General features: G+C 40.1%; 1 protein-coding gene and 1 non-coding gene across 2 annotated transcripts in view; one reads left to right on the forward strand and one right to left on the reverse strand.

The window, feature by feature from the left end:
- MCC (MCC regulator of WNT signaling pathway) overlaps window positions 1–10458 on the reverse strand; it is a 470217-nt gene extending 459759 nt beyond the window's left edge. Inside the window, exon 1 of the mRNA XM_055298398.2 lies at window positions 10224–10458. Within this exon, the coding sequence (XP_055154373.1) occupies window positions 10224–10378 (155 nt within the window). The 5' untranslated portion in view covers window positions 10379–10458. The remainder of the gene's footprint in view (window positions 1–10223) is intronic.
- Window positions 10459–15461: 5003 nt separating this feature from the next.
- LOC129457928 (U4atac minor spliceosomal RNA) lies at window positions 15462–15587 on the forward strand. Its single transcript, XR_008649464.1, has one exon. It is a non-coding gene; the product is annotated as a U4atac minor spliceosomal RNA (small nuclear RNA).
- Window positions 15588–26897: the final 11310 nt, after the last annotated feature.

A 26897-nucleotide genomic window follows, 5' to 3' on the forward strand; every position in this document is an offset into this window, starting at 1 on the left:
TAAGAATTTTAAAAGTTATAAATATGCTCCATATGTTCAAATGGAACTTCTAGAGGTGAAAAATACAGTATGAATACAATATGAAAAATGCAATGTCACTCCACTTTTTGGTGATGACACTAAGACAGAGGCAGGGTTTGGTGCCAACTCACATAGTGGCAGAGCCTAGAGGGAACCCAACTTTCCTGGCTCTGATCCAGGGTTCTTTCCACTGTGCTGCGGAGAAATAACACGATCTGACAGACACTTTAGTTGGTTACTGGCTGCTGTATGCCTGGGCCTTAGGTGGAATGTAGAGGCAGCAAGGGTAGAAGTAGGAGTCTGTTATAACAGACATGGTGATAAACAAGTGATGGTTTAGACCTCAGTGGTAGAAAGGAAGATGGTAAGAAACGGTTGGATATTAGGTATATTTTAAAGAGTTGGTAGGGTTGCTGATGGGTTGGATGTAGCATTTGAAAAGAGGAAAATGCAAGAAGACTTCAAGTTTTTGACGTGAACCTCTAGCAAGGGAGTAACCATTTACTGTAATGGAGAAAACTAAGGGAGGAGCAGCCTGGGGAGAGGAGTCAGGAATTCGGTTCTGTATGTGATAAGCTCAGGATGCCATAAGACATGGAAGTCAAGTATGCAGTTACTGCATATAGCTGTCTGAAATTCAAGGGAGACATTGAGGTCAGAGATATGGAAAGAGTAAAGATGGTGGACAAATGACTAAAGTTTGGAAGCTCTGGGCTTTAAGGGTCTTTAGATAAGAGGAATCTGTGATCCGATAATGTGGCATAATGTTCCTCAGGCAAAGCAGTCTCTTGCCAGTCTCACAGAGAGTCCTTCTTATCATTATGGCTTCTCACACTATTTGTCAGGATTATCCACTTTCTTTCCCTGTGTTTCTGCAGTATCTATCTCGCATAGCTACTGTGAGCATTACATAAGCGATATGAATATCTGGTAAGCACTCCATACGTATTAGCTGTATCTTATCTGAAACAGATAATCCTGTTTCTCAAAAGTAATATGGTTTCACTTGTATGTGAATGTTCATAATGCCTTTATTTACAATAGCCTCAAACTAGATACAACCTAAATGTCCATCAATTAATGAACGGATAAACAAATTGTGGCACCTTCATACAATGAAATGTTAGTAATAAAAAGGAAGTACTTTTTTATATGTAAAACTACTGATATATGTATGCATGAATTTCACAAGCATGACGTTGCTCAAAAAATGTCAGATGCAAAAATAATACATGCTGTATGATTCTATTTATGTGAAATACTAAAAGACAAATCTAATCTGCAGTGACAGAAAGCAGATCAGTGGTTGCAAGGGACTGGGTCTGGGGTAGCAATTGACTAGGAAGGGGCACAGGAAACTTGTGCTATGAAAATCAATCCTGATTTTGGTGGTGGTTAAAGGGGTATATAAATTTGTCAAAACTCATTGAAATATACACTTTAAATGGGTTCCTTTTATTGCATGTCAGTAAATCAGAGAATATTGCATATCAGTCAGCTCTTCTCAAAATAATATGGCTTCACTTGTATGTGAATGTTCATAACACAAATGTGTCCTCTTCAAAATTGTCTCCCATGTTACTTTACAATCCTAACTAAGTAGGACTCTACTTTTTATCTTGAACTACCTCAAGGGGAGTTCTGTGGGGTGTTTTTTTAACCTAATTAAAACAAGAAATAGGATCATATTTTTTACTTATCTTGGTAGGCTGATTGCTTTATGGCTGGTCTTAAGATTTTAACGGTTTTTCTTTTTTCTTCTTTATTCTCCCACTTAGGTTCAGATTATACATCTCTTAGTGACACTATGGTTTCATTGTAGCCTTGAGGCTTTCAGTGCTCTTCAGTTTCTTTAATGCTTGGCTTTGGTTATGCGGCCGTTTCTATCTCACAAAGGCTCTCTTTCAAAAACTGTGTTCCCGAGTTACTGCTTCCAAGAAGTATAAATATATTGCAGGTTTTATGCTTATGTCATGAGAATCTACTTTGCCATGAGACAAGGAATCTAGAGGTCATAGTCTTTCTGTTCCATTTACCTTTGGTTCAAGTGACTCTTTCAACCCTTTAAAAGTTAGATGACTTTTCGCTTTTGGTCTCCAAGTTCAATTTCTGCTAACACTGAATAAGGGAGAATAGTAGATTATGTTTAAGATGTATATAAATTTGTAGTTCTTTAGATAAGCAAACTACCATATTCTCCATTAAATCTGAAAACCTTTTGTTGTTATAGTTGTTGCTGCTGTTGTTTTAGGACGACTGAGCAAAGCGCCTGCAAGCAATTTTAGGTCATACATTTCACTGATAACTTCAGTTTTGACTAATTCTCTAATAACACAGTACATGGAACAATGAAGGTGTTTATTCTAGCATTATATAAAATACCATATTTCAAAACTTCTAAGATGCACAGTTTAACATTGCGAAATCTGAATGTTTCTTAAAATTTATTGGCCTTATGCCAACACAGTTACCATTGTTTGTTCTGTGTGAATCAGGTTGTTATTCCTTCTAAAATGGACTAGACAACTGCAAACCTCAATGCTTCCTCAAGAATAAATGTCGTGGTTATTGTCTGAGAAACTTCCATCAACATCTTCCAGTAAGATCAGGAGTGTCAACATCAATACTTGCAGAAAGGGTGTAGGCATTTTAGAAGAAAATACTATAGAAAATAGTATGTTGCATCCCTAAATATTTTGATGTCACAGAGGTTGATGTGAAATACAACATCAGTACTCTAAATCAAAAGGTGATTTGGAAGATTTGGATTTTATTATTTTTACTTATTTTATCTTATTTTCAGACAGTGTCTTGCTCTCTTGCCCAGGCTGAGTGCAGTGGGTATTCACAACTCAGCCTTGACCTCCCAGGCTCAAGTGATCCTCCCACCTCAGCCTCCTGAGTAGCCAGGACTACAGGTGCAAGCTACCATGCCTGGCTAATTTTTGTAATTTTTTTGTAGAGACAGGGTTTCTCCATGTTGCTCAGGCTCGTCTTGAACTCCTAGGTTCAAGAGATCCACCTGCCTCAGCCTCCCAAAGTGCTGCGATTACAGGCGTGAGCCATTGCAGCTGGCCAAGACTTGGATTTTAAATATGAAGAAGTTTTAGAATTATTTTAAACAATTTGATTAGCCTATTTCCCTTTTTATATATGTACAAGAGTATAACATGATAAAAATCTATAACAACAATTTTAAGGGAGTCCTTTCAGTAAGAATTTTAAAATTCTAAGTGGTAAGAATTATTTTGCCATAGTTTAATTGGTACCTAAAGTAATGGTTTGTCTTAGTCTTTGGCAACTTAGATTTAATGAAACTCTAAAACAAATAATTAGAAACAATCTAAATAGTCAACAACAGAATAATTAAATTAATTAAATAAATAATGAGATTACAAGAAATATCAATCTTTTTGGCCAGGAGTGGTGGCTCACACCTGTAATCCCAGCACTTTGGGAGGCCGACGTGGGCGGATCACAAGGTCAGGAGTTTGAGACCAGCCTGGCCAATGTGGTGAAACCCCGTATCTACTAAAAGTACAAAAAAATTAGCCAGGCATGGTGGTGCACACCTGTAGTCCCAGCTACTCAGGAGGCTGAGGCAGACAAATCGCTTGAACCTGGGAGGTGGAGATTGCAGTGAGCTGAGATTGTGCCACTTTACTCCAGCCTGGGTGACAGAGTGAGACTCTGTCTCAAAAAAATAAAAAATAAAAAATAAATCTTTTTTAACAGCTTTGTTGAGTTATATAATTCACATACCATAATGTTCACCCATTGTTTTTTACTATATTCACAGAGCTGTAAAACTATCACCACAATCAATTTTAGAACACTTTTATCATTTCAAAAAAAGAAATCCTATACTCTTTAGCTCTCATTCATCTATTCTTCCCATTACCCACAAACCTGAGTAATCACTAATCCACTTTCTATCTCTATAAAACTGTCTACTCTAGACATTTCACATAAATGAAATAATATAATATGTGGCCTTTTGTGACTGGCTTCTTTCACTTAGCATTGATGTTTTCAAGGTTCATCCTTGTTGTAGCATGTGTTAGTACTTCATTCCTTTTTATGGTTGAAAAATATTCCATTACATGGATACATCACATCTTGTTTATTCATTCATCAGATGATGAACATTTGGGTACATCTTTTGACTATTATAAACAATGCTGTTACGAACATCCATTTATGTTTTTGGGTGGACATATATTTTCAGTTCTCCTAGCTGTATATCTAGGAGTAGCATTGCTGGGGTCATATGCCAATTCTATGTTTATGTTTTAGAGGAATTGCTAGACTGTTTTCTAAAGCAGCTGCATCATTTCACATTGCTATCGGCAATATATAAGGGTTCTGGATTTCTTTACAGCCTTGTCAACACTTATTATTATCTGACTTTTTGATTATAGTCTTCCTAGTGAGTGTAAAGTAGAATCCCATGGTAGTTTTGATTTGCATTTCCCTAGTGGCTAATGATGTTGAGCATCTTTTCATGTGCACATTGGCTATGTGTATGTCTTCCTTGGAGAAATGTCTATTCAGAGCCTTTGTCCATTTTTAAATTGAGTTATTTGTCTTTTTATTATTAAGTATTCTTTATAAATTCTAAATACTAGTCCTTTATCAGATGTACAATTTGTAAATATTTTCTTCCATTCTGCAGGTTGTCTTTCACTCTTTTGATAGTGTTTTTTGAAGCATAAACTTAAAAAATTTGTGGAAGCCTAATTTAACAATTTTTTCTTTTGTAGCTTGTGCTTTTGGTGTCACATATAAGACTCCATTGCCAAATCGAAGTTCACAAAGATTTAGCTCTATTTTTTCTTCTAAGAGTTTAATAGTTTTAGTTCCTATATTTAAGTTTTTGATACATTTTGAGGTAATTTTTGTAGACGGTGTGAGGAGAGTGTCCAACTTCATTCTTTTATGTGACTATCCAGTTGTCCCCATATCATTTCTCAAAAAGACTATTTTTTTCCCTCATTTTACCCTTGACCTTGTCATTCTTAATCTTGGTGCTTTTGTTGAAAATCAATTGACATGAATATGTAGGTTTATCCCTGGATTTTCAATTCTATTCTATTGACCTATTTGTCTATCATTATGCTAGTACCATACTGTCTTAATTACTGTCGCTTTGGAGCAAGTTTTGAAATTAGAAAGCATGAATCCTCCAACTTTGTTCTTTTCCAAGATTGTTTTGACTCTTCTGGGTCCTTTAAGTTTTCTTATGAATTTTAAGATCAGTTCATCAATTTCTGCAAAAAACAGCAGCTGGTATTCTGAGAAGGATTGCATTGATTCTGTAAATCAATTTGGGAAGTATTGCCATCTTAACAATATTAAGTTTTCCTATCCATGAACATGTGATTATTTTCCATTTATCCAATTATTTTTAATGTACCCATAGAGGAATGGTATGATGCAGATATATCACTGGGAAAATAGAAATAATATCCCTTGGTTATGGGATTAGAGATCATTGTGATCTTATTTTTGTATATTTCTATATTTTTCCAAATTTTCAACAAGGGTATCTTTTATATAACCCAAAAGAAGTTATTTTTAAACAAAAAAATCTTTAATAAAATATACACATATCCTCAAAGATCTAAAGACAGAAATACCATTCAACCCAGCAGTCTCATTACTAGGTATATACTCAAAGGAATATAAATCATTGTATTATAAAGACACATGCACCTATATGTTCACTGCAGCACTATTCACAATAGTAAAGACATGGACTCAACCTAAATGCCCACTGATGATAGACCAGACAAAGAAAGTGTGGTACATATACACGATGTAACACTACACAGTCATAAAAAAGAACTAGATCACATCCTTTGCAGGGACATGGATGGGACTGGAGGCCATTACCCTTAGCAAACTAACACAAGAACAGAAAACCAAATATCACATGATCTCACATATAAATGGGAGCTAAATGGTGAGAACACATGGACACATAGCGGGGAACAACACGCACTGGGGCCTATCAGAGGGTGGAAGTTGGGAGGGGGGGAGGATCAGGAAAAATAACTAATGGGTACTAGGTTTAGTACCCATAACTTGTGGGCACTAGGCTTAGTATCCACAACTAGTGGGCACTAGGCTTAGTACCCTTAACTAATGGGTACTAGGCATAGGTGATGAAATAATCTGTACAACAAACTCCCACGACACAAGTTTACCTATGTAACAAATCTGCACATGTACCCCTGAATTTAAAATAAAAGTTAAAAATACACGTATTTAAAATATTACATAAATATGGAAAATATCTGGAAATGAAAATGCTTGAAATATTTTCCAATATACATGAACATACCACTGTTTATTCTTGGTCACATTTTCATTAGAATTTGCTGATTGTGTGCTACATGGTAGATACTGTGCTAAGTACTGAGTATACTGTTTTTGAGAAAACAGATATGATTTCTGCCCTCAGGAAGCCTAAATTTAGGGAGAGAATGACAATAAACAGGCAAAGTAGCAAACAGAAAAGGAATTATAAGTTGTAAAGGGCACTTTGAAAGCAAGCAATCAGTACTATGATGGACAATAATGGCAGGATAAAGCAAACCTATTTTGATATAGTGGTCAGGGAAGCTCTCTCTAAGGCATCAACATTTAAGCTGAGACTTGGGAACTTAAAAATGTTAAGTGCTGGCTTTCAATATTTGTCAAAGGTATGTTCAACATAAGCAGTTTCTTATATTGAACGGTAAAAACAAAAAGCTTTAAAATTCCAAAGGGAAAATAATTTCAACAAATAGAGTAACCTCCACCACCTTCTATAATATGATATTCAGGATCCAAAAAATCCAGTACCATAAAATATGTGGTAAAGTCATTGTAAGGTTAATGAAATGCACTGAAAGAGCTTACGGTGGTCTCACTCTGCTGCCCAAATCCAGCGGGGTCCCAGCCACAGTTTGGAGCCACTTGATCATAGCTTTCTGTTCTACTTTAACTATTGATGGCGATGATTATGGGTGCCTTTTATAGGCTAAAGTTCCTTGGCAGAAGCAGCAATTCCAAGAATCTAGTTAGCTGATGCCTTTTTTGTCAGCCTGATAAGAAGACTGGGCCAAGAGAATACTGAAAGCACAAAGCACCACTCCTTACCTCCCTGACATTTCCCCTCACGGCCCAGTTTCTCCTCCACTTATCCTTCCCCCAAACTTAAGATTTCCAACCTACTCCTGTTTAGAATGAGAGTTCGGCAGAGGACCAGAGCAAATATAGTTGAATGTGGATTATCATGGGAGGGGGGTTTTATTATAGGTATTAACTGCCACTTGCCCACCCAATATCTATTTCCTGCTTTTAGTAACAGAACCTAGATTTTGTTTAGGAGGTAATGTGCCTAGTTGAATTATATGCTTCCTCAGACTCTACTGAAGTAGGCATGGTTAGGTGATGTAGTTTGACCAGTAAGATGTCAATTAAGGGATTTGGGAAAGCTCTGCTTTAATGATACAGGCACCACTTATTCCACTTCCTTTTACATCTTCTTCCCTAGAATTTGGGGATGAGGAGGGAGACAGGGCAATCATCTTTGGACTACGAGATAACCATGTGGATGAATGCTTCATGTGAAAAATGGTGTTGGAGAAAGGTAGAAGGCAGCTGGGGACTGACACCACTGCAGAGCTGCTGCCCCAACCTAGATAGCCTACCTCCAGATTTCTACTAGGTGACAAAGCCAACCCTTATTTGACTGTGGTTAGGTTACTGTGATGACATATAGTCATCTGAAATCCTAATAGATACAGCTGTCTACCATGAACATAAATTTAACGTCTTTGGATGAATCCAAAGTTTTTAAGGTTTTAATGTAAAAAGTCCAACTCTCATGTCTGATAAAACAGGAATGCACAACCCTCCAAACCATATCACTCACTACAGAGTGTAAGTACAGGTCATTAAATGAAAGCAGCACAGAAAAGTGGCTTCAGAGTGGGAGTCATTTAATGCCCCTTACCTTCATTAGCCCCATTCCCCAAGTCGTACCACATAAACGTAAATTCCAGGTAAAACTGTGCTTACTACGTAAACACACTTTCAGACAAGTTCCTTGTTGCCCTAGATTGCCATCCCTAAACTTCTGCTACATGGCAATTCTGCCACAGCATAATTTCCAGGGCAGCTCCACCCACAGTTAAAGTTATGATTTAGGGTTCATTACTACACATACCTTGAAACTTTTAAGCAGACACATTAAAGTAATGCAGCTCAAGGAATGTTAACAACTTTTTCCACTTTTGCCCCAGCCAGTTTCTACTCCAATCCAAAACGGCTTCTTTATCACCACCCGCTTTACTCAAATTACACTTACAGAATTCATTATCCTCCAGGGTAGAATCACCAAAAATAATGTGAGCATTTATACAGAAAGTGTAGTTCAGATAAAGCAATATATTAACAGGCCAAATTAGAAAAGGATAGCACGCTGCTAGTTTTCTATATGCACTCTTGCCCGTGTGAAATTAAACTTTTTTGCATCCATGCCAGGAGCGGTGGCTCAGGCCTGTAATCTCAGCGCTTCCCAAAACCGAGGCGAGCGGATTACTTGAGGTCAGGACCAGCCTGGCCAAATGGTGAAGCCCCTTCTCTACTAAAAATACGAAAATTAGCGGGGAGTGGTCGTGGGCACCTGTAATCCCAGCTACTTGGGAAGCTGAGGCAGGAGAATCTCTTGAACCAGGAGGCGGAGTTTCCAGTGAGCCAAGACCACGCCAGTGCACTCCAGCCTGGGTGATAGAGCGAGATTCTGTCTAAAAAAAAAAAAAAATTGTATCCAAAGCTGCAGTTTGCTTTTATTACTGCAAATGAGATAATAACGTTTCAAGCAGGAAAACAACAAAAAGGAAAACTATATAATGAAATTTCTTTTAATCCCAGAACCAAAATAACAAGACTTCCAGATAGAAATTTGCATGGAATCAGTCAGAATTACATATTATTTTCATTTCCGAACAGAATTACTCCATCAAGTTTTCTGATATCTTCCTAATGTTTCTCAGTAAAACTTTAGGAAAGTAATAAAAATTCACCTAAGAATGATCAAAATTGCGTTGACTCCCAAATAAATAATTTTTTTTTTTATTTTAAGGGAAAAATTCCGCACTCTTTTTTTTTTTTTTTTTAGGTAGTCAGAGAAATCAGGAAGCAGCCCCGGATTTTCAGAAACGATCTTTAGCATCACCAAGACAAAGACTAAAGAAACATGTAATGCACAACTTAGGCTGCTCCTTCATCCAAGGCAATTCAAATTTCCACGGATACCAAGTCTTCAATGTCCTGTGTCAACCTTTCAATCGAAGCATATCAGACATGTTGGGATTGCCTTCTTCACCACAAGAGTCTAAGTGATACAAATTTGGGCAGAAGTAATTATTTGGCCAAGCCGGGAGGCAGGAAGCTTAAATACCGCCCCTGTAGGAGGTGTGGGGGATCCGAAGCAAACACCCCAAAGTTTGTTTGTGAGTGGAGGCGCGGAGGCGCCGGGAGCCACCCCCGAGGCTCACCTGGTCAGCGCACAGAGCCGGGTAGGAGTCGGGTCTAGCCCTAGTTTGCTCCTGAGCGCTTCGTTCCTCTCAGGCTAGTGCGTTTAAATCAACACTGGGTGGCAAACGATACCCATTCTTTGGGCTCTGAAGCTCTTTGAAGCTCTGAAGCCGCGGAACAAGAAAGTTTCTTCGCATGTTATTTCCATGTCCGAGGCTGCTGCTTAGCGCATCTCCTCCCAGTGCGGCCCCGGGGTGTCCACCGAGCCGCCGGGCAGATCGCTGCCCCGTGCCGCGGTATCTTGATGCCCAGGACCCCGAGGCTGTGGGGCAGCCCCTCCTACCTGGGACAAGCGGCCAGAACTCCTTTTCCCACAGGGAAGAACACTCCGAGCCCCGGGAAGAGTGCGTATCCTAAGGAGATGTCTCCCAACGCCTACACAAAGACAGCGCTGGGAAAAGTTGGACCAACTGGCACCCCCGCAAGGCGAACAGAGCAACACTTGGCCTTGGTGGCCGAGCCGGCTACGCGCTCTCGGAGTCGCGGCCAACTTTTCCCGCGAGCTCCTGAGCAACTTGCTGCAAGTTGGGGCGAGGGGGCAGAGCAGGGGTCAACGGCGCGCGGACGGGCTGATCTCGCCCCTGTCGGTTTCCTCGTACCTCCCCGCGTACCTGCTGATGTATCCGTCCCCGTCGCCGTCGCACGTCTGGAAGAGGCGCCGCATCCTCTCCTCCTCGCCGGTACTGGACGTGTCGCTGCTGCTGCCTCCTCCGCCGCCGCCGCTGCTGGCGCTCCCCGCAGCCGCTGCCGCCGCGGCCGCCATCATGCGCCCTCTCCCTGCTTGGGAGTAGGAGGACGCGCGGCCGCAGCAGGAATCCGTCCGGCGCGCAAGTTGCCTGCAGCCCCGAACCTGCCTGACAACGGAGCATGCCCAGTGGCCGCCGGGGCGCTCCGGGCGAGGGATTCCACCTTTCCGGGTTTTGCCCGGACTGGGAAGATGGGAGCTCTGGAATCGCCCGAGGAGGCACCTCAGGGAAGAGGGAGGAGGGGAAGCTGGGTAGAAGAGTCAGGGAGCCCAGGGTGGCAACGGGAACACGAGAGGAGGCAGAATACACTGGACGCCCCCGGGCAGGGTGTCAGCATTGTGCATCCGGCCACGACGCGGGCCCGGGACACTTGGGGACGCTTCAGGCAGAGGGCGGGTGTTCTCCCGGCAGAACTCCTCCGACCGCCCGGAGTCGTGGATTCCTTTTCCAGAAAAACCATATAAACACTCCCCTTGTGCAAATTCAAAACGGTGCTTGTAATCCCACTCTCCAGGATTGTTCCGGGTTCTGTACCCATAGCCACCAATGAGAACCGGAATGACTGGCCTTTTTATGAAATTTTGACACCTGTCAAGAAACCTGGTCTTCGCAGCCCTGTTCTTGGCTTCCACTCTGTACTGGGAACAGCCTGCACGCTGTGTCGCATTGTGCACCTTGGGTCCATTTCTGGAAACAGCTCAGTCTACCGGCCAGGCATCACTAGAATTTCCCCCAACAGCTTTAATAATGCCAAGAGCGAACATAATAGAAGGTCTCATTTGATCCACACCTACAGACCTGGAAGATGTCTCTTTTATTATCAATCCTACGACTTAGGAAGTATTAACAGATAAGTACCTCATAGGGTTATGTTGCGTATAAAAGGAGAGCAGACATAATGCAGTTAGGACAATGTCTGACACCTAGTAAGTGCTCAACAAATGTTAGCTCTCATTGTTCCCAATTTACAGGTAAGAAAATTGAGGTACCAAGACCTGCTCAAGGTTCCAGGTTTAGTAAGTGTCAGGGCAGAGGCAAGCCCGGGCAGCCTAACTCCAGAGCAGGAGCCTTTAAACACTGCACTACTCCCCCATAGCCCAAGGGAAACCACAATGAAGCAATTTGTGGTTTCGTGAATGACTCATTATTCTGTCCTGGTTTTTCTGCCAGAGAGGCCTGTGAAGTTCTCTGGTGGTTTTAAAATAATGTCCACAGATTCTTTGATGCACCCCTCATCAAGAGGTGGAGTCTGTTGCTTCCCCTAAACCTGAATTGGACTTGTGACTGCCTTGACTTCTGAGACTAGGTTAGAAAAGGCAATGCAGATTCCACTTGGCTGTCTCCCTTGGGACACTTACCTTTGAAGCCTTGAGCTGCCTGAAAAGAAGTTTGGCTACCCTGAAGCTGGAGAAACCATGCAGAAAGACCACGTAAAGAAAAAAGGAGATGACCAAAGAGCTACAGCTGTTCTAGCCCCTGGATCTTTGAATCTTCCCAGACTAGGTGCCAGATACGAGTGAGAGCTGATGCTAGCTCTAGATGCTGCAACTGCATTAGAGACCCTCAACAAAACTGGCTAACCAACCCCTAGAGCTGTGAAGATAATGATTAAAAATTGTTGTTTTAAGCCATTAAGTTTTGAGGTGATTTGTTATGCAGCAATATATAACTGGAACAAGTCCATATGTCTTGGGAATGTCTGCCAGGTCAGAAGGAAGCAATCTCTGCTCTCTTTCTCCTCCTCTCCACCCCATCTACCTTTTCCTACTTTACTTCTTTATTATTCTCTAAGTTCCCAGTATTTCAGGGCACTGAAATCATAGATTCATGAGTTAATGAGTTAATGGGATCACGGGAGTGGGACTAGTGACTTTATAAGAAGTGAAGGAGAGACCTGAGCTAGCAGGCTCAGCCCCCTTGCCATGTGATGCCCTGCACTGTTTTGGGATTCTGCACAGAGTCCCCACCAGCAGGGTGGCCCATTGACCTTGGACTTTTCAGTCTCTAGAATTGTAAGAAATAAATTCATTTCTTTATAAATCACCCTAGTTTCAGGTAGTCTGTTCTAAGCAACAGAAAATTGACAAGACCAGAAATTAGTATTGGGAGTGGGGTGTTAATGAAAACAAATACCTGAAAATGGAGAAGCAGCTTTGAAACTGGATAATGAGCAGAGGCTACAAGAATGAAGCAGCAGTCTAGAAAAAGCCTGGGTTCTAGTGAGGGCTGAGAAGACAAGAAGAACAGGGAAAGTTTGGAACTCCTTAGAAATGGTTAAATGGTCATAATCAGAATGCTGATGGAACTATGGACAGTAAAGGCCATTCTGACAAAGTCTCAGGCGGAACTGAGGAACAAGATACTAGAAAATGGAGTAAAGACCATCCTTGTTATAAATTGGCAAAGAACTTAGCTGAACTGTTCTATGCCTGAGGGCTTTCTGGAAGGCTGAACTTGAAAAAGAGAAACTGGGGTATCTGGCCAAAGAAATATATAAGCAGTAAAGCATTCAGGCTGTGGCCTGGCTACTTTTAACCACTTACATCAAGCTGTGAGAGAGGAAAAAAACTTTAAAGGTTGAATTTACAATCATAAGAGAAGCAAAGTGGAAAGATTTGGAAAACTCTCAGCCTGGCCATGTAAAGAGTGAAAAAGTGTGTTTGGGAGAGGAAACCAAGGGTGTAGCCCAGCAACCTTTTGTTCCGGAGATTAGTAAAGAAAGAAAGTATCATCACAAGAAGGAAAGACCTGGATGGCATTTCAGAGAACTTTGAGTTGTTCCTCTCATCACAGACCCAGAGGCAGGAGGACAGAATGGTTTCAGGAGACAGACCTGAGGCACCTTTCATGGGCTTGCTGCCCAGAGCTCTCTCAGGTCTTTACTCCCCAAATTCTGGTACGGTGCTTTTTGGACATGCCAGCTGTGGCTCAAGAAGCTTTAGGTGTGAACTGACCTGCCACTCAAGAAGATAAGAACCATAGGCCTTAACGGCATCCATATGATGCCATTATAATTCTTCAGGTTTGCAGAAAGCAAGAGCTGTGGAGATGTGGGGGCCTCCACCTAGACGTCCAAGGATTTTTGCTGAAAGCCTGGGTCCAGGCAAAGGCTTGTAACAAGGGCAGAGCACTTCAGAGAGCTCCAACTAGGGCAATGTTAAGCAGAATTGTAGGGTCAGAGCTGCTGCAGAGAGTTTCCAACAGAGCAATGCCTAGTGGAGCTGTGGGAACAGGGCCACTACCAGAACCCCAGAACTGTGGAGTCACCAAACAGCATGCAACATCTACTTGGGAAAGCTTCAGGAACCGGGCTCCAACCTGTATGGGCAGCTGTATGGGCTGTACCCAGCAAAGCCATAGACGTGGGGCTGTCTAAGGCCTTGTGGGCCCAACTGTTGCTCTAGTGTGTCCAAGAGGCAGCATGTGGAGTCAAAAAAGATTATTCTCCAGCTTTAAGATGTAATGTCTGCCCTGCTAGGTTTTGGACTTTCTTGGGGCATGCTGCTTTTTTCTTTTTGTTTATTCCTTCCTTTTGGAATGGGAATGTCTGTTTTATGCCTATACCATTATTGTATCTTGAAAGTGGATAATTTACTTTGATTTCACAGGAAGATGAAATTCTCGACTTTGGACTTCAGAGTTGGTGCTGAAACAAGACTTTGGGGCTATCAGAATGAAATAAATGTGTTTGTATGTGAGAAGAACATCAGTTTTGGGGGGGCAGGGACAGAATGCTATGGTTGAATGTTTGTGCTCACTTGAAATTCATGTTGAAACAATCCCCAGTGTGGCAGTATTGAGAGGCAGGTGGATCATGAAGGCTCTTCCCTCATAAATAGATTAAATCATTCATGGATTAATGGGTTATCATGGGAATGGGACTGTTAGCTTTATGACAAAAGGAAGATAGTCCTGAGCTAGCATACTCAGTCCCTTTGCCATGTGATGCTTTGTGCCGTCTTCAGCCTGCAGAGTTCCCACCAGCAAGAAGGCACTCACCAAATGTGGCCCCTCAACTTTGGACTTCCCAGCCTCCAGAACTACAATAAATAAATTTCATTTATTTATATATTACCCCAGGTTCAGGTATTCTGTTATAAACCACAGAAAACAGACTAAGACACTATCTACTACCCAATAATATTTTATTGAAAGTTGCTACCAGCAGCACAAATATTCCTATCTGCAAGAAAACAAGAACCAAAGCCCAAGAGTTTATATATATTTAAATATATATGTAAATTTTTTAATCCTAATTTTTATAGAATAAAACTTCTGTTGTTTGACAATACAGCCAGACAGGAGCTGTTACACTCAAATTTTTCTAGAGAAATGTCAGTTTAAGACTAAAAAAGAAATAAAAAAGCATTTTTCTAAGTACAACATGTATGGAGGGTCTGGAAACCCAAAGGATTTTGCAAAATTTCAACACATCTCTCTATAACCACATTCCATATATACAGAATGTGGACAGTAAAGCTCAACCAATTATATTTCAAAGCAAAGAATATTTTTTCTCCTTACAGAATGTGTACAACAGCTCTGGATGTTTAAATTTAAACACACAAAAAGTGGATCTTGACGAATTTCCTAAACAACATTTTTCTCATGCTTGGGTAACTCAGAAATGGCTGAACAGATAGGTTCCACATCCCAGAAAAGAACTTGCTTCTGAATTGACATGAAACATGAAATTTCAGCCTAAAGGGTTACAGGAGAGGGAGAAATTAGTAAGACATTGAAAATAGAGATGCTATATGAATATAAAGATGATAAATATAAAGAAGGAGTTATGAGTGAGAGCCACTCAGTAGTGAGGGATGTATACCCACTGCCATAAATCTAACAGTACTGGTCATAATTTCAAAGGTTTCATATATTTACCTGAGATGAGTACATAGCTCAACCTCTTTGTCCTTACTCAGCTTTTTTCTTCAATTTATGTGGTACATTTCAGAAAACACTGTACACATGACAAGATATCCTACCCCATATGTCTAAAATTACATGTTAAAATAAATAAAACAACTGCAGTGCTTTGAAAACTTGATAATCTGGTGCGTGTCCTTCCAAATTTGATTTACCTAAACTAGACTACATGCAGCCATCCTGTTCTTGGGGTTGCACTATGTCCAATGAGCGCGTAGTGAAGGCAGTACTGCTAACGCCTACACAACACACCCGCATGAACTAGAGGTTTGCTTTTACCTTGGTGCAATTTTTGGAAAAAAGAAAATCCACTTTTCCATGTCAAAAAAAAAGTTAAAAAAAAATGGCAGCCGGGCATGGTGGCTCATCCTGTAATCCCAGCACTTTGGGAGGCCGAGGCGGGCAAATCACTTGAGATCAGGAGTTCAAGACCAGCCTGGCCAACTTGGTGAAACCCTGTCTCTACAAAAAATACTAGAATTAGCTGGGCATGATGGCAAATGCCTGTAATCCCAGCTACTCGGGAGGCTGAGGCAGGAGAATAGGAGAATCATTTGAACCGGGATAGCCGAGATTGCGCCACTGCACTCCAGCCTGAGAGACAGAGCAAGACTCTGTCTCAAACAAACAAAAACACTATATGCAAGAGTTGGAGTGAGGACTCCATGGTGCCACTGGCTCACCATTTTCTCTAGGATGTTTTTACCATCCCTGCTAAATTCCAATATTCCTTAAGAAGCTTTTCTTCACCACTACAGGACACAGGTACCTTCCAGAGCTCTCTTAATTGAAGCACATATTGTGACAGAAGCAAACCATACAGTTTAACGGTGATTTGCCTCCCGACCCAATAGTATCAACTATTACAACAAGAAGTTGCAAATTCCTGAGAGAAAATAGTGAGGTATAGTTAAGAGAGCTTAACTAAGTTTTATTGGGTTCTTAACACAAATCAGTCATAGGGTTTAAAATTACACCTTACTTAATGCTTTCTAGTGGGGGTAGGTATTTATTATCTCTATTTAGGGGTGGGTGTTGGTGAGTGAGAGTAAATAAATTCCAAAGTTAAGTAATGTCCCTGTCTTAGTCTATTTTGTGTTTCTGTAACAGAATACCACATATTGGGTTAATTTATAAAGAAAAGAAATTTGTTTCTCACCATTCTGGAGGCTGTGAAGTCAAATATCAAGGTGCCAGCATCTTTCAAGGCCTTTTTGCTGTGTCCTCCCATGGTGCAGAAGGTAAGAGCAAGAGAGGATAAGAAGGTCAAATTCATCCTTTTATCAGGAACCCATTGCAGCATTTATCAGGAAACCATTGCAGCAATTATGGCATTAATCCATGCATAAGGGCTCTGCCCTTACGACCAAATTACCTCTTAAAGGTCCCCTCTTGACATTGTTGAATTGGGGATTAAGTTTCCAACACATGAACTTTGGGGGACACAAGTACGGAAGCTAGACTTGAACTTGTATCTACCAGTCAAAGCCATGTTCTTAACATTTACTTGATATTGTCTTAATATCAGATGCAATGCTATTCACATTCATAGTCATATAGGCATTACATTTTTTGATGAACAGTTTATAACTCCTTTTCATAAATATAAACTTTATATTTATATATTTATTATATATTTATAGTTACAAGAGAACTTCATGAGGTTTTATTATCTGTCACAAGTTGGGCTCTCTGGGAAGCAGACTCCAGTATGGGGTTCACATACAGGATGCTTACTAACGAGTGCCCCAAACTGGGGAGAAGGGAGGTGAAAGAAGCAAGATGGGATGGAGATGGAGGGAGAAGCCATGCTGTGATGCAGGGCTGAGAGCAGCATTGTCTGACCTCTAAAGTGGCCTTTATTACTTCCCTATTGCTGCTGTAACAAACTACCACAACACAAATTTATTATCTTAACATGAAACAAATTTATTATTGTACAATTCTGGAGGGCATAAATCAAAAATGAGTCTGAGTTAAACTGAAGGTGTTGGCAGGACCACATTTTTTTCTGGAGATTGTGGCAGAGAATCACCTCCTTGCCTTTTCCAGCTGCTGGAGGCTGTTTGCCTTCCCTGACTCATGGTTCCTTCCTCCATCTTCAAAGCCAGCTGAATAGCATTTTTAAATCTCTCTCTGACTTGATTCCCTTTAAGAATAACATTTTTAAATATCTCTCTGACTTGATGCCCTTTTCTACCTCCTTCTTGATTATACTGGACCCTCCTAGGTAATCCAGGATAACTTCTTTGTCTTAAATTCAGCTGATTAGCAACCATAATTCTATCAATAGCCTTAATTCTCCATTGCCACATAATATAATATATTCACAGGTTCCAGGGATCAGACTGTGGTTATATTTGGGAGAAGGTATTATTCTGCCTAACAATATCAAATTGTCCTTTACTGAAATGAAATGGCTTGGCTTATATACCTCTGCCTCAATCACCCATTGAATATAGGACCCAATCCTACTGGATCCACAACCCAGGAAGGTTGTGACTGTGGGTAAGGTAACTGCAGCCGAGACAAAATCTGATAGACTGACAGCTGCAGCTTATCTTCTGACAGCACTCCTAGCAGCTGGGCAACAAGTCCATTTTTTCTCTTAATTTGTTTATTTTACTTTTTTATTTTTTATTTGTGGGTAGATAGTAGATATAGATAGATTTATTTACTTATTTGTGAAGTGCATGACATATTTTGATACAGGCATACAATATATAATAATCACATCAAGGTAAATGGGGTATCCATAACCTCAAGCATTTATCCTTTCTTTGTGCTACAAATGATCCCATTATGCTTTTAGTCACTTTTAAATACACAGTAAATTATGACTGTAGTCACCCTGTTATGCTATCACATACTAGATCATACTCATTTTATCTAACTATATTTTTGTACCCATTAATTATCCCCACTTACCCTACCCTAACTACCCTTCCCAGCCTCTGGTAACCATCATTCTACTCTATCTCCATGAATTAAATTGTTTTGATATTTAGCTCTCAAAAATATGTGAGAACACATGAAGTTTGTCTGTCTGTGCCTGGCTTATTTCACTTCACATAATGTTGTTAATTCACGTTCCATCCATATTATTGCATATGACAGGATCTCATTCTATTTTATGGCTAAATAGCACTCTACTGTGTATACGGACCACATTTTCTTTATCCATTTATCTGTTGATGGACACTTAGATCGCTTCCAAATCTTGGCTATTGTGACTACACCCACAGTAAGCATGGGAGTGCAGATACCTCTTTGATATACTGATTTCCTTTCTTTTGGGTATGTACCCGGCAGTGAGATTGCTGGAACATGTGGTAGTTCTATTTTTATTGTTTTTGGGAACTTCCAAACTGTTCTCCATTGTAGTTTTATTAATTTACATTCCCACCAAAAGTGTATGACGGTTCCCTTTTCTCTGTATTCTCACTAGCATTCATTATTGCCTGTCCTTTGAATAGAAGCCATTTAACTGTGGTGAGATGATATCTCATTGTAGTTTTCATTTACATTTCTTTGATGATCAGTGATGTTAAGCACCTTTTAATATACCTGTTTGCCATTTGTATGTCTTCTTTTGCAAGATATCTATTCAGACCTTTTGCCTATTTTTAAATAGGATTATTAGTTTTTTTGCCTATAGAGTTGTTTGAGCTCGTTACATATTCTGGTTATTAACCTCTTGTCAGATGGCTAGTTTGCATATTTTCTCCTATTCTGTGGATTGTCTTTGCACTTTGTCGATTGTTTCCTTTGCCATGCAGAAGCCTTTTAATTTGATATGATCCCATTTGTCCATTTTTGCTTTGGTTGCCTGTGCTTGTGGGGTATTACTCAATAAATCTTTGCCCAGATCAATGTCTTGGAGAGTTTCCCAACATTTTCTTTTAGGAGTTTCATAGTTGGAGGTCTTAGATTTAAGTCTGTAAGCCATTTTGATTTGATTTTTGTATATGGTAAAGGATAAGGGTCTAGTTTCATTCTTCTGCATATGGATATCCAGTTTTCCCAGCACAATTTATTGAAGAGACTGTCTTTGCCCCAAAGTATATTCTTGGCATCTTTGTCGAAACTGAGTTCACTGTAGATGTATAGATTTATTTCTCACTTCTCAATTCTGTTCCACTGATCTACATGTCTCTTTTTATGTCAGTACCATGCTATTTGGTTACTACAGCTCTGTAGTATACTTTGAAGTCAGGTAATGTAATTCATCCAGTTTTGTTCCTTTCACCCAGGATAGCTTTGGCTATTCTGGATCTTTTATGGTTCCATATAAATTTTAGGATTGTTTTTTCTATTTCTGTGAAGAATGTCATTGGTATTGTGACAGGGATTGCACTGAATCTGTAGATTGTTTTGGGTAGTATGGACATTTTAACAATATTGATTATTCCATCCCATGAACATGGAATATCTTTCCATTTTTGGTGCCCTCTTCAATTTCTTGTTTCAATGTTTTATAGTTTTCATTGTAGAGATTCTTCACTTCTTTGGTTATGTTTATTCCTAGGTATTTTATTTGTAGTTATTGTATATAGGATTACTTTTAAAATTTATTTTTCAGGTTGTTCATTGTTGGTATATAGAAATGCTATTGATTTTTCTATGTTGATTTTGTATCCTGCAACTTTACTGAATTTTTTTCATCAGTTCTAATAGGTTTTTGTGGAGCCTTTAGGCTTTTCCAAATACAAGGTCATATTATCTGCAAACAAGGATAATTTGACTTCTTCCTTTCCAATTTGGATGCCCTTTATTTCTTTCTCTTGTCTGATTCCTCTAGCTAGGACTTCTAGGACTGTGTTGAATAACAGTGGTGACAGTGGGCATACTTGTTTTGTTCCAGATCTTCCAGGAAGAGCTTTCAGTATTCTCCATTCAGTGTGATATTAGCTGTGGGTCTGTTGTATATGGCTTTTCTTATGTTGAAGTATATTCCTTCTATTCTGTTTTTCAAGGTTTTTTTTTATCATAAAAGGATGTTGAATTTTATCAAATGCTTTTTCATCATCAGTTGAAATGATCACATGGTTTTTGTCCTTCATTCTGTTGATATGATGTACTACATTGATTGACTTGCATATGTTCAACCATCATTGCATCTTGGGATAAATCCTGCTTAGTTATGATGAATGAACTTTCTGATGTGTTGCTGAATTTAATATGCTAGCATTTTGTTCAGGATTTTTGCATCAATGTTCATCAGGGATATTGGCCTGTAGTTTTCCTTTTTTGATGTCTTTGTCTGGTTTTGGTATCAGAGTAATACTGGCTTTGTAGAATGAGTTTGAAAGTATTCCTTCCTCTTTTTTATTTTTCAGAATAGTTTGTGTAGGATTGGTATTAGTTCTTTAAATGTTTAGTAAAATTCTGCTCTGAACCCATTGGGTCCTGGGCTTCTCTTTAATGATAGACTTTTTATTATGGCTTAAATATTATTACCTATTGGTTATTGGTTTGCTTAGGTTTGCAGTTTCTTCATGGTTGAATCTTAGCAGGTTGCATGTGTTTAGGAATTTATCCATTTATCCTACATTTTCCAATTTTTTGGCATATAGTTGTTCATGGTAGCCTCTAATGAGCCTTTGAATTTCTGCAGTGTTGGTAATAATCTCTCCTTTTTCATCTCTGATTTTATTTATTTGAGTCTTCTCTCTTTTTCTTAGTCTAGCTAAAGGTTTGTTGACGTTGTTTATCTTTTCAAAACAACTTTTTGTTTGTTGATCTTTTGTATTTTTTTTGTTTCAGTTTCATGTATTTCTGCTCTGATCTTTATGATTAATTTTCTTCTACTAAGTTAGGGTTTTATTTACTCTTGCTTTTCTAGCTCTTTAAGATATATCGTTAGGTTGTTTATTTGAAGTTTTTCTAGTTTTTTGATGTAGGTGCTTATTGCTATATACTTTCCTCTTAGTACCACTTTCCCTGTATCCCACAGGTTTTGGTATGCTGTGTTTCCATTTACATTTGTTTCAAGAAATTTTTAAAATGTCTTTCTTAAATTATTCACTGACCCACTGATCATTCAAGAGCATATTGTTTGATTTCCAATCATTTGTATAGTTTCCAAAATTCCTTGTTGTTGATTTCTGGTTTTATTCCATTGTGGTCAGAGAAGATATCTGATATAACTTAATATCCGTGAATTTTTAAAGACTACTTTTGTGGCCTAACATATAGTCTATCCATGAGAATGATCCCTGGGCTGAGGGGAAGGATGTGTATTCTGCAGCCATTAGATGAAATGTTCTCTAAATATCTATTAGGTCCATTTGGTCTGTAGTACAGATTAAGTCCAGTGCTTCTTTGTTGATTTTCTGTCTAGATGATCTGTCCAATCCTAAAAGTGGGGTGTTGAAGTCTCTAGCTATTATGGTATTTGGGTCTCTCTCTCTCTCTCTCTCTCACTCTCTCTCGAGCTCTAATAGTATTTGCTTTATCTATCTGGGTGCTCCAGTATTGGGTGTACATATATTTGCAATTGTTGTATCCTCTTGCTGAATTGACCCCTTTGTCATAATATAATGACCTTCTTTGTGTTCTTACAGTTTTTGTCTTGAAATCTATTTTGCCTGTTATAAGTATAGCTACTTCTGCTTTTTTTGTTTGTTTGTTTCCATTGGCATGGAATATTTTTTATATCCATTTATTCTCAGTCTATGTGTGTCTTTATAAGTGAAGTGTGTTTCCTGTAGGCAAGAGATCATTGGATCTTCTTTTTTTTATCCATTTGGCCACTCTATGTCTTTTGAATGGAGGGTTTAGTCCATTTATATTCAATGTTATTATTGATATGTAAGGACTTACTCCTGCCATTTCATTATTTGTTTTCTGGTTGATTTTGGTCTTGTCTAGCGTCTTTTTTTCCTTTCCATCTTCCTTTTAGTGCAGGTGATTTTCTCTGGTGGTGTATTTTAATTTCTTGCTTTTACTTTTTGTATATCTGTTGTATGTCTTTCAATTTAAGGTTACCATAAGGCTTGCAAATAATATCTTATAACCCATTATTTTAAACTGATGACAACTTAACACTGACTGCATAAACAAACTTACAAATAAGCAAAGCAAAAACTAATAAAAACTCTATACTTTAATCCCCCGCTTTTTAACTTTTTTGCTGTTTCTATTTATACCTTATTATACTGTCTATGCCTTAAAAAGTCAGTTATTATTTCTAATAGGTTCATCTTTTAGTCTTTCTACTCAAATCATGAGTACTTTACACACTACAATTACAGTGTTTTAATATTCTGTTTTTCTGTGTACTTACTATTACCAGTGAGTTTTGTAATACTTCAGATGATTTCTCACTGTTCATTAATATCCTTTTCTTTCAGATTGAAGAACTCCCTTTACCATTTCTTCTAGGACATGTTTTGTGTTTTAATGAAATCCCTCAGCTTCTGTTTGTCTCAGAAAGTCTTTATTTCTCCTTTATGTTTTACTGGATATACTATTGTAGGACAACAATTTTTGTCCTTCAGCAGTCATGTCACTCTCTCCTGGTCTGTAAGGTGTCCACTGAGAAGTCTGCTGCCAGACATATTGGACTCCATTGTATGTTATTTGTTTCTTTTCTCTTGCTGCTTTTAGGATCTTGTCTTTATCCTTAACCTTTGGGAGTTTAATTATTAAATGCCTTCAGGTAGTCTTCTTTGGGTTAAATCGGCTAGATGTTCTGTAACATTCTTGTACTTGAATGTTAATATCTTTCTCTAGGTTTGGGAAATTCTCTGTTATTATCCCTTTGAATAAACTCGTTGCCCCAATATCTCTCTCTCTCTCTTTCTATACCTTCTCTTTAAGGCCAATAACTTTTAGATTTTCCCTTTTTAGACTATTTTCTATATCCTGTAGATGTTCTCCATCATTTCTTATTCTTTTTTATTTTGTCTCCTTGGACTGTGTATTTTCAAATAGTTCTGTTTTCAAGCTCACTAATTTTTTCTTCTACTTGATCAGTTTTGCTGGTAAGAGACTCTGATATAGTCTTCAGTATGTCAATTGCTTTTTTCAACTCCACAATGTCTGCTTGTTTTTAATTATTTTAATCTCTTTGTTAACTTATCTGATAGGATTTTGAATTCCTTCTCTGTGTTACCTTGAATTTTTCTGAGCTTCCTCGAAACAGCTATTTTGAATTCTATTTTTGAAAGGTCACATATCCCTCTCTCTCTGGGACTGGTCCTTGGTGACTTATTTAGTTAATTTCGTGAGGTTATGTTTTCCTGCATGGTCACGATGCTTGTGGATGTTCATCAGTTTCTGAGAATCAAAGAGTTAGGTATATATTGCAGTCTTCAGAGTCTGGGCTGGTTTATACCTGTTCTTGGGAAGGCTTTCCAAGTATTCAAAGGGATTTTGGTGTTGTTATCTAAGTCTTTCATCACTGCAGCCATATTTGCATTAGGATGCACCCCAATGCTCAGTAGCACTGTGACTCTTGCAGACTCACAGCAGACTCACAGAGGTACTGCCTTGGTGGTCTTGGGTAAGATCCAGGAGAATTCTTGGATTACCAGGCAGAGATTCTTTTTTCTTCCTTTAATTTCCCCCAAACAAATAGAGTCTGTCTCTGTGCTGAGCTGTCTGGAGCTGAGGGAGAGGTGACACAAGCACCACTGTGGCCACAACCACTGGGACTGCCCTGGGTCAGACCCACAGCACAGGGTCTCACCCAAGGCCTGCAGGGACCATTGCCTGGCTATCACACATGTTCACTCAAGGCCCAAGGGCTCTACAGTCAGTAGGCAGCAAATACAGCCAGGCTTGTGTCCCTCAGTGCAGCAAGTTCCACTCAGCCCCAGGTGGGTCCAGAGATGCCATCTGTGAACCAGGACCTAGAACCAGGAAACTTAGGAATCTACCCGGTGCTCTATTCTACTGTAGCTGAGCTGACACCCAGGTTGTAAGACAAAGTCCTTTCTACTCTTCCCTCCCCTTTCCTCAAGCAGAGGACTCTCTCCCCATGGCCACCACCACCCAGGCCCATAAGGAGTACTGCCTGGCTACCACAAGTTTTCATTCACAGCCCAAGGGCTCTTGAGTTAGCTTGTGATAAATGCTGCCAGGCCTAGTTTCTCCCTTCAGGGAAGTGGCTTCCCTCTGGCCCAGGGCACATCCAAAAAATCTTTTCCAAGAGTCAAGACTTGGAATCAGGGACCCTGGGTATCTGCTTGCTCTATGCCACTATGGCTGAGCTGGTACCCAAGCTATATGACAAGGTCCTCATATTATTCCAATTCCTTTCCTCAGACAAAAGGAGTCTCTCCTTTAGCTACCACAGCTCAGAAGGTGCTGGGTCACACCTGAAGCCAGCATGGTTCTGAGTCTCACCTAAGACCCATGGCAAGTACAACCTGGCTACTACTGCTGATTTAGTCAGCAGGTGTTGAATGCTGCCAGGACTGGTATCTTCCTTTCAAGGCAGCAGGTCCCTTCTGGCCTAGGGTATATCTAGAAATGTCATCCAGGAGCTACGGGGCCTCACAACTCTGCCTGGTGCTCTACCCTACTGTGGCTGAGCTAGTGTTGAGGTTGCAAGACAAGGTCTTCTTTACTGTTCCCTCTCCTCTCCCCAAGAAGGAGTCTCTCTTGAAGCTGTGAGCTGTGCCTCCTCGAGTTGGGGAGGGGTGATGCAAGCACTCCCTTAGTCATCCCAACTGTCTCACTCAGTCATGTATAACCCAAGTCCACTGGCTCTGAGCCCTGACCTGCACCAAGATCTGCCCAGGAATTGCCATCCTTGTAGCTTACATTGCCTTTCTTTTTTTTTTTTTTTTTTTTTTTTTTTTTTTTTTTTTTTGAGACAGAGTCTTGCTCTGTCGCCCAGGCTGGAGTGCAGTGGCGCGATCTCGGCTCACTGCAAGCTCCGCCTCCCGGGTTCACGCCATTCTCCTGCCTCAGCCTCTCCGAGTAGCTGGGACTACAGGCGCCCGCCACCACGCCCGGCTAATTTTTTGTATTTTTAGTAGAGACGGGGTTTCACCGTGGTCTCGATCTCCTGACCTCGTGATCCGCCCGCCTCGGCCTCCCAAAGTGCTGGGATTACAAGCGTGAGCCACCGCGCCCGGCCCCATTGCCTTTCAAGTTTGTTTAGGGCCCCAGAGCTTTAGCCTGCAGTGATGGGGCTAGCTGGAACTCAGGTTGCAACTGCTGGAAGGGGTGATTCCCCCCGGCTAGGGCTGATCTAAACGCTCCCTTCAAGTGTGCCAGCTGAGTTCTGCCCCATGTTTCCACAAAAAATAGACATTCCTGTGACAAGGCAGCACTGAATTCCAAAAGAAAGTCCCACTGTCACTGCACTCTCCCTTCTCCAAATACACAGATTCTCTCTCCACACCAAATAGCTGCTGCCATGGGATGAGGGAGGGGTGGTGTAGGGGATTCAAGACTGTCTTTCTTTTCCTCTTAACAGTGCATGTTTCCTTAATATGATGTTAAAATCAGTTACTGCGATTACTCATCTGATTTTTGGTTCTTATGAAGTTACTTTTTTTGTGTAGGTAGTTGTTCAATTTGATGTTTCTGTGGAGGTGACAATTGCTAAAGGCTTCTAATCAGCCATCATGCTCTACCTGCCCCAAAAAGTCCATTCTTGAAGGGAGAACTTGGTGATGCACCTTAATGTTCATCACACTTCATCTTGAGCTATTTGAATCCACTTCTTTGTGTATGTCTGGGAAGCAGCTCCTCCGTGATTCCAGTGGGCCTCTCTTTCTGGAGCTCTCTTTTATTTTCATTTTTTTCTTTTCTTTTTAAATAGAGACAGGGTCTTGCTATGTTGCCCAGGTTGGTCTCGAACTCCTGGGCTCAAGTGATCCTTCCACCTCAGCCTCTCAAAGTGCTGAGATTACAGGTGTGAGCCACTGCTCCTGGCCTCAGGGGCACTCTTAGAAGAGGAAGTTTATTGGGAAAAAAATCTCCATTACTGCTGTAGGTCTTAGGGCCCCAACTGATACTCATTGTTTCCCTCTTCCACTTGTAAAATGGGGGTAATAGTATCACTTATTTCACAGAGGTACTACTAAATTCCAGGAAATAATGCAAAGCACACTGGACCACTGGGAAGAGCCCAATGAAACATAGCCATTATAATTTTTAGTATTATAAACTGGATCAGGCTGTACATCATGATATTTTTAAGACATTTATTGCTGGATATCAGATAACATCAGATCCTCCTTTTAAAATGTTTTCTATTTCTCTTTCTGGGTTCAGATACAGGAAGTTAGCCATACAGTGTTTAGATTCAAATCTCTGGAGAGGGGGCCGGGTATTTTCTTTGCATACACAGCACCTCTTATTTTTAATGTGCTTGCATTTCTTCTTGGAACTAAAGGATGTGGCAAACACAATACGGACTACGTGAGGCAGGCTGAGTGTGTGCAGGGATATGCATCGTCATCACTCTCTCAGTACCTCACATGATGACAGGCTTTCCAGCCACCTCTACCCTAGCTCTAGTAGGTGGGGCTGGCTATAAACAGGAGCCTTATGCCTGTCAGGTGTTATATGTTGGTTGACTTTACATAATCCCTAGCTAAATATCATCTCTTGTAATGAACATAGGTATCTTGGATTTAAACTGAG

The sequence above is a fragment of the Symphalangus syndactylus genome, chromosome 11 (genome assembly GCF_028878055.3).
Source record: "Symphalangus syndactylus isolate Jambi chromosome 11, NHGRI_mSymSyn1-v2.1_pri, whole genome shotgun sequence".
In the NCBI taxonomy this organism is placed as follows: domain Eukaryota; kingdom Metazoa; phylum Chordata; class Mammalia; order Primates; family Hylobatidae; genus Symphalangus; species Symphalangus syndactylus.